Source organism: Nerophis lumbriciformis, linkage group LG36 (assembly GCF_033978685.3).
Source record: "Nerophis lumbriciformis linkage group LG36, RoL_Nlum_v2.1, whole genome shotgun sequence".
NCBI classification, from domain to species: domain Eukaryota; kingdom Metazoa; phylum Chordata; class Actinopteri; order Syngnathiformes; family Syngnathidae; genus Nerophis; species Nerophis lumbriciformis.
In genome coordinates this window covers 15,234,864-15,251,425 of record NC_084583.2, presented here as the reverse complement: position 1 = coordinate 15,251,425, position 16,562 = coordinate 15,234,864, and the positions used below count along the sequence as shown (strand labels likewise).

The 16,562-nt window shown below is 40.8% G+C and overlaps 1 protein-coding gene across 1 annotated transcript; it reads right to left on the bottom strand.

Moving 5' to 3' along the window:
- Positions 1-2,054: 2,054 nt before the first annotated feature.
- selenoh (selenoprotein H) lies at positions 2,055-14,812 on the bottom strand. Its single transcript, XM_061930615.2, has 5 exons — positions 14,765-14,812; positions 9,512-9,623; positions 9,188-9,330; positions 8,195-8,306; positions 2,055-2,268 (listed from the first exon to the last, which is right to left on the bottom strand). Exons 1-4 carry the CDS (start codon positions 14,781-14,783, stop codon positions 8,200-8,202), a joined length of 381 nt encoding a protein of 126 aa, XP_061786599.2. The 5' UTR covers positions 14,784-14,812; the 3' UTR covers positions 2,055-2,268; positions 8,195-8,199.
- Positions 14,813-16,562: the final 1,750 nt, after the last annotated feature.

Here is a 16,562-nt window from a genome sequence, read left to right as displayed (position 1 = left end):
TTGGGATGGTACGCATCATTCTTCTTCCTCCAAACACGCACAGTGGAATTATGACCAAAAAGGTCAATTTTGGTCTCATCTGTCCACAAAACTTTCTCCCATGACTCCTCTGGATCATCCAAATGGTCATTGGCAAACTTAAGACGGGCCTTAACATGTGTTGGTTTAAGCAGGGGAACATTCCGTGCCATGCATGATTTCAAAGCATGACGTCTTATTGTATTACCAACAGTGACCATGGAAACAGTGGTCCCAGCTCTTTTCAGGTCATTGACAAAGTCCTGCCGTGTAGTCCTGGGCTGATTCCTCACCTTTCTTAGCATCATTGAGACCCCACCAGGTGATATCTTGCATGGGGCTCCACTCCCATTGAGATTGACCGTCATGTTTAGCTTCTTCCATTTTCTAATGATTGCTCCAACAGTGGACCTTTTTTCACCAAGCTGCTTGGCAATTTCTCCGTAGCCCTTTCCATCCTTGTGGAGTTGTACAATTTTGTCTCTGGTGTCTTTGGACAGCTCTTTGGTCTTTGCCATGCTGAATGTTTGGGTCTTACTGATTGTATGGGGTGGACAGGTGTATTTATGCAGTTAATGACCTCACACAGGTGCATCTGATTCAGGATAATACAGTGGAGTGGAGGAGGACTTTTAAAGGCTAACTAACAGGTCTTTGAGGGTCAGAATTCTAGCTGATAGACAGGTGTTCAAATACTTATTTTCAGCTGTATCACATGAATAAATTGTTAAAAAATCATAGATTGTGATTTCTGGATTTTTCTTTTTAGGTTATCTCTCATACAGTGGACATGCACCTACCGTGAACATTTCAGACCCCTCCATGATTTCTAAGTGGGAGAACTTGCAAAATAGCAGGGTGTTCAAATACTTATTTTCTTGACTGTATATAGATATAGTCATCATATATAGATATAGACATCATACACAAGATATAGAAATCATATATAGATATAGACATCATATATAGATATAGTCATCATATATAGATATACACATCATATACAAGATATAGACATCATATATAGATATAGACATCATATATATAGACATTATATACAAGATATAGACATCATATATAGATATAGACATCATATATAGATATAGACATCATATACAAGATATAGACATCATATATAGATATAGACATCATATATAGATATATATACTGTACATCATATATAGATATAGACATCATATAGATATCATATACAAGATATAGAAATCATATATATAGACATCATATATAGATATAGACATCATATATATAGTCATCATATATAGATATAGACATCATATACAAGATATAGACATCATATATAGATATAGACATCATACATAGATATACACATCATATATAGATATAGACATCATATATAGATATAGATATCATATACAAGATATAGACATCATATATAGATATAGACATCATATACAAGATATAGACATCATATACAAGATATAGACATCATATATAGATATAGACATCATATACAAGATATAGACATCATATATAGATATAGACATCATATATAGATATAGACATCATATACAAGATATATATATATCATATATAGATATAGACATCATATACAAGATATAGACATCATATATAGATATAGACATCATATACAAGATATAGACATCATATATAGATATAGACATCATATACAAGATATATATATATCATATATAGATATAGACATCATATATAGATATAGACATCATATATAGATATAGGTGCATACATATACTAGATATTTTTGGTTTTCTCTCCCATCACAAAAGTCCTCACTTTCCTTCATTTGCGTTTTGGTTTACACTCGTGATTAAACTGGTGATTATTTGATATTTATTTCATAATCATAGTGTTACTTTGTCTATTACTTATTTCACATGCTATTTTTGTTCACGTTTTTCTCTGCACAATATAATTACGGTACAACTGAAAGCCTTTGTTTTGACTACATTTGTATTTATTTTGTAAATATCTATCCTTGAGCCCTTACTAAATGATTCAACAAATCAACAACCATAACAAAACTAATTCCACCTTTATTAAACACAACATGTCAAATCCCAAAAACTAGAGTGTGTACTGTACATTCTCCAAAGTGTTCCAGTAGAGGTCAGCATTCCTTCAAAGACCGGATCTGCAGAAGCTTGGTCCATCAGAGGAGAGACTGTGACCATCCAGTTTGGTCTCTCCTCGTCATTTTGCTTCCACAAGTCTCATGCCATCGACGATTAGCTGCATGAAAGACAGGCAACAATGTTACAAGCTCTTAAACCAGACCTGGGCAAATTAAGGCCCCGGGGGCCGCATGCATTGAGCTTTTCAATCTGGCCCGCCGGACATTCCCAAATCTTTTTTTAGATCGTTAAGATGTAAAGTGTAGCTGCCATTATGATGTGCAGTCATGTTTTCTAATGACCGTAAGTCTTCAACTATACAAAGTAAGGGTGTAACGGTACACAAAAAATTCGGTTTGGTACGTACCTCGGTTTAGAGCAGGCCTGGGCAATTATTTTGACTCGGGGGCCACATTTAGAGAAAAAAATGTGTCTGGGGGCCGGTATATCTATTTTTAGGGACACTAATACAAAACCTCACAATAATGTCTGATTGAATGCTAAAAACGTTATGACAGACCGCCTTAAAACACAGAATGGAATTTTACATGTTTTCTATGAAGGATACAACACTGAATATTGACAAAATATGAATGCCACACCCCCTTTCGATCGACATATTTTACAATCAAGTGAAACGCAACAAAAATGCAACAAACAGTGAAATATGAACGCAAAGGGTACAAAATAAACCCATCTACAATCTGATATATAAATAAATGATAAATGGGTTGTACTTGTATAGCGCTTTTCTACCTTCAAGGTACTCAAAGCGCTTTGACACTACTTCCACATTTACCCATTCACACACACATTCACACACTGATGGAGGGAGCTGCCATGCAAGGCGCTAACCAGCACCCATCAGGAGCAAGGGTGAAGTGTCTTGCTCAGGACACAACGGACTTGACGAGGTTGGTACTAGGTGGGGATTGAACCAGGGACCCTCGGGTTGCGCACGGCCACTCTCCCACTGCGCCACGCCGTCCCTTTGATATATCACTAAGCTTTAGAACTTTGTTGTGAAAATCTCCTTCCGCGTCTGTGGAAAGGCTTCCCGCCCACACTGCTTGGTGCCTCGTCTGAGCTGCTGTGACGTGGATTACCATAGTACAGGGGTCGGCAACCCGCGGCTCCGGAGCCGCATGCGGCTCTTTGATCACTCTGATGCGGCTCAGCAGCTTACTTGCTGAACCCCCCAATTTTCCCGTGAGACTTCCGGATTTCAGTGCCTCTCGCAGAAAACTCCCGGGATTAATATTCACCGATTTTCACCCTTACAGCTATAATAAGGGCGTGCCATGATGATACAACATTTGGCGCCCTCTACAATCTGTATTAACAGCGTGCCAGTCCAACAATTGTTATACAATATACATCTTCTGCTTGCACACGTACGTGACAGCAAGGCATACTTTGTCAACAGCCACACAGGTTACACTGACGGTGGCCATATAAAACAACTTTAACACTCTTACTAATAATGCACCACACTTTGAACCAAAACCAAACAAGAATGGCAAACACATTTCGGGAGAACATCTGCACCTTAACACAAAAAAACACAACAGAACAAACACCCAGAATCCCATGCAGCCCTGACTCTTCCGGGCTACATTATACACCCCTGCTACCACCAAACCCCCCCTCCCCCCTGTGCTCGGTTGAGGTGGGCGGGGTTTGGTATATAATGTATCCCGGAAGAGTTAGGGCTGCATGGGATTCTGGGTATTTGTCCTATTGTGTTTATGTTGTGTTACTGTGCAGATGTTCTCCCAAAATGTGTTTGTCATTCTTGTTTGGTGTGGGTTCACAGTGTGGCGCATTATTAGTAAGAGTGTTATAGTTTTTTTTTTATACCGCCACCGTCAGTGTAACCTGTGTGGTTGTTGAGCAAGTATGCCTTGCTGTCACCTACGTGAGCAAGCGGAAACACCATACAACGTGTGGCTGATCAGGCACGCTGGTTGTAGTGGGCGCTATATGCTGTACCATCACTGCACGCATGACGCTGACAAGCGCTATTCATTTAAAACCTGCGTGCCGCAACGGCTTTCAAATTCCATATAAAGGTGTGGGCAGCGTGTCTGAGACCCCTAGTTAAACATAGCACAAAGCAAAAAAAAAACTTTGTATGCAGTGTTATTTCATTTAAAATTTCAAAATTTTTTTGCGGCTCCCATTGTTTTCTATAATTTGCGAAACTGGTCAAAATGGCTCTTTGACTGGTAAAGGTTGCCGAACCCTGCCATAGTAACATATTAGATGACCATAGTAACTAATTAGATTACCATAGTAACTAATATATCATCCCAAAGTGCAGATTCCAACCATTGAAATACTTAGTATAGTTGAAGATTTACGGTCATTAGAAAACATGACTGCACATCATAATGGCAGCTACACTTTCCATCTTAAAGATCTCAAAAAATTATTTGGGAATGTCCGGCGGGCAAAATTGAAAAGCTTAACGAGCCTTAATTTGACCAGGTCTGGTTTGGACGTCACGGTTTGGTTCATTTTCGGTACAGTAAGAAAACAACAAAATATTCATTTTCTGGTTATTTATTTACCAACATTTGTAAACAATGGCTTTATCCTTTTAACATTGCTTTAAAATAGCTGTGTGTGTGATGGATGTGAGCCACCACTAGGAATGCTAAGCATAATAATAACATACATATACACACAGGGGCGATTCCCAGGGTTAATGCAGTCAACATATATCAAATAAAAACTAAATAAGATGAGGCTCATAATTGGTTTCTTAACAAAACCTTTCTACATATAAAGTGCAACATTTCCACATATAAAGTGCAACTTTAAACTGCTTCAAGTTGTTGCTCAGATTAAATAAAATGACAAAACTTTTCTTCTACATACAAAAAGTGCAACATTAAACAGTTTCAAGTCAAATTCACTTTTCTTTTCTCCCCCCCAGCCTTTAACCTTGGTGACTTTCACTCAATTTTCATGTTTTTTGCCAGAAAAATCAGTTTATCCACGTTGTCTGCAGAAAGAGCAGACCTGCTTGCAGTTAAAATGTCTCCAGCTGTAGAAAATAGCCTTTCACTGGGCACGGAGGTAGCAGGTATGGCGAGGTAGTGCCTGGCTAACTTGGCAGTAAGAGGATATATGGGTTCATTGTTCTTCCACCATAGGAGTGGGTCAAAATCTAGTTTTTAATGCAATATGGACTTAAATCTGCTGCTATAAAAACATTTGTTATTGCTTTAGCCCTGCCTGACTCGCCGAGGAGAGGCTGCTTGAATGCGGTGTTTGCACAACGCTCGTCTTTCTCTTCGTTGAAGCGATGTTATCCATTGTTGTATCGCACCGCGAAGCCGAAATGTTCCCAAACGGGAGATCTTCACGAGGCAGGAGGGTCTTCCAGCTCTGGCTTTTTGCATTTTGTACAAACCCTGTTTCCATATGGGTTGGGAAATTGTGTTAGATGTAAATATAAACAGAATACAATGATTTGCAAAACCTTTTCAACCCATATTCAGTTGAATATGCTACAAAGACAATATATTTGATGTTCAAACTCATAAACTTTATTTTTTTTTGCAAATAATCATTAACTCTAGAATTTGATGCCAGCAACACGTGACAGCATCTTGAATCTTGAATCTTGACTTACAGCATGTATATAAACTATTGATGAAGGTTTGTGGATGTTTATCTAGAGTACTTTATAGGCGGAATAGAACGAATACCATTAGCTTCATTGATAGCTGACTTTTGCTAGATTTTAATTATGAGTTAGATTGCGTGAAAAATAAAAACTTAATGTGTGCTTGTCTCGCATAAGGATTGTGAATGATTGGCAAAAATCCCAAAAAAGCGCAGTTACCCTTTAAGAACCTAATATTTGGAAATAAAAATGCGATTTTATTATCAGATTGTCATTTGGGAACATTTTAAAAATATTTTACTTGGATATTTATTTGCTCAGTCTGTCACGGTTTAAGTAAGGTAAAGGAGCATGCATGGTCAAAATAAATGCCGTAATTAATCAGCGTATATCCATGATTGGCGCAATGTTTTTCGAGTCATACCAAAGACTATAAAATGGGAGCCATTACCTCTCTGCTTGGCACTCACATACCTGCCAACTTTTGAAATCAGAAAAACCTAGTAGCCAGGGTCCAAGGGCCGCAGGCCCCGGTAGGTCCAGGACAAAGTCCTGGTGGGGGGTTCAGGCTTCGCCCCCCGACGCAAAATGATTATTAGCATTCAGACAGGTTAAAATGTTGCTAAAACCATCACTTTTCTATCAGTCACAGTGACTTTTCAAAACAAAAATATTACAGCAAAAATCATATGGGTTGATTGACATGTTTATTCTGTAAGCTAACTTCAATAGTTTGAAATTATTTTGACAGTTAATGCCAGTTATCCTGTCAACCTTTCACAAGACTTCAATTTGTTAATTGAAAGTATAAACAGTAGAAACACTTTTTACAGTAAACAAATGGTAAAACAGTACTAAACAATTCCATAAAAAAAAAAATTGGTGTCATTATTAACTTTCTGTCCAAGCTTGTATAATCTACTGCCTTGTTCAATTGTAAAAAATATTCTGTGCCCAAAATTCACATTTCTATCACAATGATCATACTGTAAACATGGTAAGCTAACTTCATTAAAATTAATAGTCCTGTCAATAGCATGGAATTACAATTCAAATGTAGTTTTTTTGTAAGCCTTTCAAAAGAATTCAAAATATGAAAAATTTATGAAAATTAATTTAAGCCATCAGACACTTGAAAAGTGGCACATCACATCTCTAATGTAATCATTTTAACTTTTCAACAGAAATAGCACTGCAAAAATATTAAGGACATACTTCTGTATTTTGGTAGTTATGCTGTCAACATTTAACAAGATTTCTTCAACTTGGACTTGAAAGCATAAATAGTATAAACACTTTTAACAGTTGTCACTATGACGGGAGTAACATTAACAATAACAGTGACGTCACTATGACGGGTGTAACCGCACACCAGCGGCAGTATTCATTCATTGTCTTTACCATAGCATAAAAAGTGCAAATGGCCTTAAAACGCCACAACACTCAGTTACCATATGTAAATACCCAAAATAAAGACTCGACATAAATATAAATTCAATCGGATCAGAAACATTGGAGGAAACGGGATTTAAAACCCGATGCTAACCGCCCATAGGAAATACATGGGTACGGCTAGTCGCTACTATTAGCAAACAGATTCACTTACCAACTCGGCTTAATATCTTATCATCGACACACTCTCTCGTCGCAACACGTCCCTGATGTTCGGCACCTACAAGTTTACAATTAGTTGTAAAATGTTGGACGGTTGTTTTTACAATATGCAAGCAAACGACAACTTTAAAACATACCGGCTTCATATGTCCCCAGGCTTAGCCACCGCACCTGGCAGCCATCTTGGAATGCTGGATTTTATAGAGCGTGATTGGCTGCAGCGGGTCACGTGAGCGCGTGTGTTAAACTCGCGAGATTAAACGTGGAAACGGCGCAGGTAATATGAGGAAATGTCATCAGAGGAAATATGGCTTATTTCCCACCCGTGTTACACATGGCATTCGGAATGGCTCGATAGGAAGTTACGGGAAGCAGTGTCGATTGTCATTGTTGTTACGCGATTTCGTGAATAAAACTTAAAAAAAAATTATTTTTTTTAATTAATGAAAAAACTTATTTTTTATCACTGCAACCGTAACCCGGAATAGGTTGATGAAAACCGTACTAATTACGGGAAAACCGGAGTAGTTGGCAGGTATGCACTCAGCATCAAGGGTTGGAATTGGGGGTTAAATCACCAAAAATGATTCCCGGGCGTGGCCACCACTGTTGCTCACTGCTCCCCTCACCTCCCAGGGGGTGATTAAAGGGATGGGTCGAATGCAGAAAATAATTTCGCCACACCTAGTGTGTGTGTGACAATTATTGGTACTTTAACTTTTAACTTTTAGTGATTAATCACTAGAGTTAAGTCATTATTTTCCACAGCCATAACTTAATTAGAACGACAAACCTTCTCTACTCCGTGCTTAGAGCCTCCTGGAATGCAGCAGCAATGGCGCCAGGGTCAGGAAACTTGAGTTTACGGGGTGGACCTTTCTTTATCCCCGTCCAGAGAGATGTTTCTATTGACATGAGACATGCAGTGGTTAATAGTGCTTGGGTTAATAATAGGATCATTCAAAGTTAGCACAGTGGGTGTCCAGTAAGATCTAGTATCGGCGGTATCGATATTTCAGTATCGATCCGCACATCGCTGGCAAAATCGGCCTCTTAAAAAAGTGCAGGAGACATTATGTCCGTGTATTCAAAGCCGTGACACACCTCCATGTCTCATGTCCTCCCAGTACTTGCTTAGGGTTTCTTCGGGTTAATCTGAGACTTAAAATCATCCATTCATGTTAACGTGAGTGTAAATGGAATCCCCAGTGTCTCCTTTTTCTGACAATCCGCTGGGATAGGCTCCACCCCCCCAAACCCGATGAGGACAAGCAGTATTGACGTACGGGCATACTTGCCAACCCTCCCGATTTTCCCGGGATACTCCCGAATTTCTCCCGAAAATCTCCCGGGGCAACCATTCTCCCGAATTTCTCCCGATTTCCACCCAGACAACAATATTGGGGGCGTGCGTCACGTTCGCTTTTCCTCCATTCAAACACCGTGCCGGCCCAGTCACATAATATATGCTGTTTTTACACACACAAGTGAATGCAAAGCATACTTGATCAACTGAGGGTGGCCGTATAAACAAGTTTAACACTATTACAAACATGCGCCACACTGTGAACCCACACCAAACACGTTTCGGGAGAACATCCGCACCGTAACACAACAGAACAAATACCCAGAATCCCTTGCAGCACTAATTCCTCCGGGACACTACAATATACAACCCCGCTACCACCAAACCCCGTCCACCTCAACCCTCCATCTCCCGAATTCGGAGGTCTCAAGGTTGGCAAGTATGCGTACGGGGTGGCTGAGCGCCATTCCTTCTGCTCACCTTTGCCTCCGTCAAGCAGAGTGATCTCAAAGCTGTTCCTGCGAGGCTTCTCTGGGTTGAGGACCACAGTGAGTTGAGGGCGTGCAGCCAGCAGGGCAGATTTAACACCCTCAGCATTACGCCCATACACTCGTCAGCTCTTGCTGCCAAAAATAACAGACAAGCAGAAGGATGTCAGTGTTACATTCAGTAATGACTCCACGTGATCTGCGGTAGAATCTTCTCTCGCCATTTCATGTGATCTCAATTTGGAACCCTAACTTTGGCCAGTTTATTACTTCCACTCAAGTTACTATGTTTGGAGTGGTGACATCAAATACTCACCAGTGTTCAATGATCACCTTTTGACCCTCCAGCAAAGGCGCCTCTTCCCCTTTTGCCTCCTTGGTGGGCTTCTCCTCCTCATTCTCGGTTTTGCGCTTGGTGCCACGGCGGCCTAAACATGTTTGTTCACATCAGAATCAGGAATACTTTATTAATCCTGACAGAATAATTGCATCTAAGTTATCACAACAGACAAAAGCTGTCTTTGATTTTAACAATCAAAAGGCTTGTAAAACTCCACTGTGTAGGATGGGAAGCGACATGTCGGTTTCTTTGATGTATTGTAATCCACGGGAAGATTTTGTTTGGACCCGAGATCTACAAAACGGAGAGGAAGCTGGACCTGACTCCCCTCCAGGCACCTTTTCTTTGAACTGTTTTGTGACCAAAGGCCGCGGCTGTTTACGACCCCCTTCCTCTAGAAACAGCTGTTGCCATGTAATCAGGGAAAGTCCAAATAAAAGAGGAGGCGTACAATCTTTGGGGGAGACTGTGCAAGAGTACAGCCCAGACGTTTCTCCTCATTTGAGCTAAATTGAATTCTGTCTCTGTTTAATTCCTTGCTACTTTGTCTGGTTAATAGATGTCATCGGGGTTTGAACCTGACACATCCCTAAAGGACATGGGAGGAGTTTGGGGAGGCCATGGAAAAAGACTTCCGGACGGCTTCGAAGCAATTCTGGACCACCATCCGCCGCCTCAGGAAGGGGAAGCAGTGCAGTGTCAACACCGTGTATGGTGGGGATGGTGCTCTGCTGACCTCGACTGCGGATGTTGTGGATCGGTGGAGGGAATACTTCGAAGACCTCCTCAATCCTACCAGCACGTCTTCCTATAAGGAAGCAGGGCCTGGGGAATCAGTGGTGGGCTCTCCTATTTCTGGGGCTGAGGTTGCCGAGGTAGTTAAAAAGCTCCTCGGTGGCAAGGCCCCGGGGGTGGATGAGATCCGCCCGGAGTTCCTTAAGGCTCTGGATGTTGTGGGGCTGTCTTGGTTGACAAGACTCTGCAACATCGCGTGGACATCGGGGGCGGTACCTCTGGATTGGCAGACCGGGGTGGTGGTTCCTCTCTTTAAGAAGGGGAACCGGAGGGTGTGTGGGATCCCACTCCTCAGCCTTCCCGGTAAGGTCTATTCAGGTGTACTGGAGAGGAGGCTACGCCGGATAGTCGAACCTCGGATTCAGGAGGAACAGTGTGGTTTTCGTCCTGGTCGTGGAACTGTGGACCAGCTCTATACTCTCGGCAGGGTCCTTGAGGGTGCATGGGAGTTTGCCCAACCAGTCTACATGTGCTTTGTGGACTTGGAGAAGGCATTCGACCGTGTAGCCCGGGAAGTCCTGTGGGGAGTGCTCAGAGAGTATGGGGTAACGGATTGTCTTATTGTGGCAGTTCGCTCCCTGTATAATCAGTGTCAGAGCTTGGTCCGCATTGCCGGCAGTAAGTCGGACACGTTTCCAGTGAGGGTTGGACTCCGCCAAGGCTGCCCTTTGTCACCGATTCTGTTCATAACCTTTATGGACAGAATTTCTAGGCGCAGTCAGGGCGTTGAGGGGACCTGGTTTGGTGGCTGCAGGATTAGGTCACTGCTATTTGCAGATGATGTGGTCCTGATGGCTTCCTCCGGCCAAGATCTTCAGCTCTCACTGGATCGGTTCGCAGCCGAGTGTGAAGCGACTGGGATGGGAATCAGCACCTCCAAGTCCGAGTCCATGGTTCTCTCCCGGAAAAGGGTGGAGTGCCATCTCCAGGTTGGGGAGGAGATCTTGCCCCAAGTGGAGGAGTTCAAGTACCTCGGAGTCTTGTTCACGAGTGGGGGAAGAGTGGATCGTGAGATCGACAGGCGGATCGGTGCGGTGTCTTCAGTAATGCGGACGCTGTATCGATCCGTTGTGGTGAAGAAGGAGCTGAGCCGGAAGGCAAAGCTCTCGATTTACCGGTCGATCTACGTTCCCATCCTCACCTATGGTCATGAGCTTTGGGTCATGACCGAAAGGACAAGATCACGGGTACAAGCGGCCGAAATGAGTTTCCTCCGCCGAGTGGCGGGGCTCTCCCTTAGAGATAGGGTGAGAAGCTCTGTCATCCGGGGGGAGCTCAAAGTAAAGCCGCTGCTCCTCCACATCGAGAGGAGCCAGATGAGGTGGTTCGGGCATCTGGTCAGGATGCCACCCGAACGCCTCCCTAGGAAGGTGTTTCGGGCACGTCCGACCGGTAGGAGGCCACGGGGAAGACCCAGGACACGCTGGGAAGACTATCTCTCCCGGCTGGCCTGGGAACGCCTCGGGATCCCCCGGGAGGAGCTGGACGAAGTGGCTGGGGAGAGGGAAGTCTGGGCTTCCCTGCTTAAGCTGCTGCCCCCGCGACCCGACCTCGGATAAGCGGAAGAAGATGGATGGATGGATGGACATCCCTAAAGGGAAATTGGGGATTTTCAGCACAATCCCATTCAAGAGCAGAGAAACATTACAGGATCGCTGACGGCTCTGCCAACTTCCTTACAGAAAAGCGTGTGAAACCGGTAAACAGAAACATATCAAATTGTTGGTATAAATAGTCTTATATTAAAAATTGAGAGCACATAATGACAAAACTAAAGGTCGGCAATTCAATTTGTGAATGGGCTTTTATTCTGAAGGTTTCTGCCAGTCAAATCAGAGGCTGTTTTTCTTGAGGAAACTGAGGGGCTTTCAGGTACTTTTTTTTTCTTCTTCATTTCCATCCATCCATTTTCTACCGCTTATCCCCTTTGGGGTCGCAAGGGGCAAAGAAGAAAAATTATGAGAAATACTTTCAACCTTATTGTACTTTGTAAGCACTATTACTAATATTGATACTGTTGTTGATAATATTCATTTTTGTGTCACTACTTTTGGTTTGTTCTGCATGTTTGTGTCTCCTCTCAATTGCTCTGTTTATTGCAGTTCTGAGTGTTGCTGGGTCGGGTTTGCTTTTGAAATTGGATTGCATTGTTATGGTATTGCTGTGTATCGTTTTGTTGGATTGATTAATTTAAAAAAAATAAAATTAAAAATTAAAATTAAAAAATGATAATAATAAAAAAACAAAACGATCTTTTAAAAATGAGAATTGATTCTGAATCACACAACATAGGAATCGCGATTCGAATTCGAATCGATTTTTTCCCCACACCCCTAATATATGTACAGGTAAAAGCCAGTAAATTAGAATATTTTGAAAAACTTGATTTATTTCAGTAATTACATTCACAAGGTGTAACTTGTACATTATATTTATTCATTGCACACAGACTGATGCATTCAAATGTTTATTTCATTTAATTTTGATGATTTGAAGTGGCAACAAATGAAAATCCAAAATTCCGTGTGTCACAAAATTAGAATATTACTTAAGGCTAATACAAAAAAGGGATTTTTAGAAATGTTGGCCAACTGAAAAGTATGAAAATGAAAAATATGAGCATGTACAATACTCAATACTTGGTTGGAGCTCCTTTTGCCTCAATTACTGCGTTAATGCGGCGTGGCATGGAGTCGATGAGTTTCTGGCACTGCTCAGGTGTTATGAGAGCCCAGGTTGCTCTGATAGTGGCCTTCAACTCTTCTGCGTTTTTGGGTCTGGCATTCTGCATCTTCCTTTTCACAATACCCCACAGATTTTCTATGGGGCTAAGGTCAGGGGAGTTGGCGGGCCAATTTAGAACAGAAATACCATGGTCCGTAAACCAGGCACGGGTAGATTTTGCGCTGTGTGCAGGCGCCAAGTCCTGTTGGAACTTGAAATCTCCATCTCCATAGAGCAGGTCAGCAGCAGGAAGCATGAAGTGCTCTAAAACTTGCTGGTAGACGGCTGCGTTGACCCTGGATCTCAGGAAACAGAGTGGACCGACACCAGCAGATGACATGGCACCCCAAACCATCACTGATGGTGGAAACTTTACACTAGACTTCAGGCAACGTGGATCCTGTGCCTCTCCTGTCTTCCTCCAGACTCTGGGACCTCGATTTCCAAAGGAAATGCAAAATTTGCATGGTTGGGTGATGGTTTGGGGTGCCATGTCATCTGCTGGTGTCGGTCCACTCTGTTTCCTGAGATTCAGGGTCAACGCAGCCGTCTACCAGCAAGTTTTAGAGCACTTCATGCTTCCTGCTGCTGACCTGCTCTATGGAGATGGAGATTTCAAGTTCCAACAGGACTTGGCGCCTGCACACAGCGCAAAATCTACCCGTGCCTGGTTTACGGACCATGGTATTTCTGTTCTAAATTGGCCCGCCAACTCCCCTGACCTTAGCCCCATAGAAAATCTGTGGGGTATTGTGAAAAGGAAGATGCAGAATGCCAGACCCAAAAACGCAGAAGAGTTGAAGGCCACTATCAGAGCAACCTGGGCTCTCATAACACCTGAGCAGTGCCAGAAACTCATCGACTCCATGCCACGCCGCATTAACGCAGTAATTGAGGCAAAAGGAGCTCCAACCAAGTATTGAGTATTGTACATGCTCATATTTTTCATTTTCATACTTTTCAGTTGGCCAACATTTCTAAAAATCCCTTTTTTGTATTAGCCTTAAGTAATATTCTAATTTTGTGACACACGGAATTTTGGATTTTCATTTGTTGCCACTTCATCAAAATTAAATGAAATAAACATTTGAATGCATCAGTCTGTGTGCAATGAATAAATATAATGTACAAGTTACACCTTTTGAATGCAATTACTGAAATAAATCAAGTTTTTCAAAATATTCTAATTTACTGGCTTTTACCTGTATATAATAATATATATATATATAGCTAGAATTCACTGAAAGTCAAGTATTTATTTTATTTATATATATAAGAAATACTTGAATTTCAGTGAATTGTAGCTATAAATATACTCCTCCCCCCTTAACCCCGCCCACCTTTTTTTACCGCTTGTCCCTTTTGGGGTCGCTGGAGCCTATCTCAGCTGTACACGGGCAGAAGGCGGCGTACACCCTGGACAAGTCGCCAACTCATCGCAGGGCCAACACAGATAGACAGACAACATTCACACTCACATTCACACACTAGTTGAGATACTAATATTAAAACATGACGATGTAAAACAAAAAAAACCGTGCTAGCAACAATGGGAGAGTAAGCTGCGAAGCTAAAATGACCGTCGTCAAATATTTGTAATGATTAATATGAGAAGTGTTAACACATAGAGGTAATGTTACTTCATATGTAACATAAGCATGCGTGTTAGAAACAAAAGTGAAACTGAAACTGACAGACATTAATACTGACCTGCTTCGACGGACGCCATTGTTGTGATGGAACTTTCCCGCGCCGGACATGGACTGTACCAACTTAGTTAAAGGGGTGTACTGATTTATTCCGTTATGATAAATGCACATTTTATCCGTCACGTTCCATTTGAAAATGCCAATTATATTGTAATATTTTCAGTTAAGATAAAAATTATTATTATTTTTTTTATCATCGCCTTTTAATTTTTTTTTAAAATGGACTCCACCATCTCACTGCCGCTGACGTTACACTCCTTACAACAAGGGGGCGCAGTTTTTCCAGTGGCATCATTTACGAGTGACGTGCGATACCGCTAATTTTTTTTCCGATCCAATACAAAGTACAATTCCGGCTGGATACCGGCGATGCCGATCCGATACCGATTATTTGTGCAAATATACCATACTTGCCAACCCTCCCGAATTTTCCGGGAGACTCCCGAAATTCAGCGCCTCTCCCGAAAACCTCCCGGAACAAATATTCTCCCGAAAATCTCCCGATTTTCAGCCGGAGCTGGAAGCCACGCCCCCTCCAGCTCCATGCGGACCTGAGTGAGGACAGCCTTTTTTCAGGGTGACAAGAACTAAATCATCCAGACTAGAGATAAATTGTATTATTATGTTTATCTTACCTAAAAATAAATTTATTTATTAGTTAAAAAAAAAAAAAAAACTAAATACATTTTTACTATATTTTGCTAAAAACATCAAAATTAATTGTATTTTTATTTGTATTTTTTCTGACTCCTTATTACATCCAGGCATTAGAATTATACATTAAAATAAACATATTTGAAATAATTAATTTTAAATTATCATAATAATTCATTTAAAATGACCATATTTAATTATTAAAATAATTGCTTGTTTATCAACAACTTTAGCATTTTATTCATTACATTTTGAAGCTCTCAGAAGCCAAGTTATGTTATATTCCTTAAGATTTATTTATGCAAGTTTGAAGTATCAATTATCTAAACACAGTTTTGTTTGCATATTTTCAGGATATATATATATATATATATATATATATATATATATATATATATATATATATATATATATATATAATGTATGAAATACTTGACTTGGTGAATTCTAGCTGTCAATATACTCCTCCCCTCTTAACCACGCCCCCAACCACGCCCTGCCCCACCCCCGACCACGCCCCCACCCCCCACCTCCCGAAATCGGAGGTCTCAAGGTTGGCAAGTATGAAATATACCGAACAAAGTTTAGGTGAGAAAAATAATATATTTACTGGAAAGATAACAGTAAAAATGTGAGAAAAGAGAAACACTTTGAGAAAAAGCTTAATTTTCAAAGATAATAATAATAATATACTTAGTCACCTATAACATCAAGTTTTGTCTTCATATATATGTATATTAGTGTTGTCCTGATACCAATATGTTGGTACTGGTACCAAAATGTATTTTGATACTTTTCTAAATAAAGGGGACCACAAAAAAATTTCATTATTAGCTTTATTTGAACAAAAAATCTTAGGGTACATGAAACATATGTTTATTATTGTAATTTAGTGCTTAAATAAAATAGTGAACATACTAGACAACTTGTCTTTTAGTAGTAAGTAAACAAACAAAGACTCCTAATTAGTCTGCTGACGTATGCAGTAACATATTGTGTCATTTATTATTTTGTCAACATTACGAGGGACAAACTTTAAAAAATTATTGTTAATCTAATTGTTCATTTACTGTTACTATCTGATTACTTTCTGTTTCAACATGTTCTATCTACACTTCTGTTAAAATGTATTAATCACTTATTCT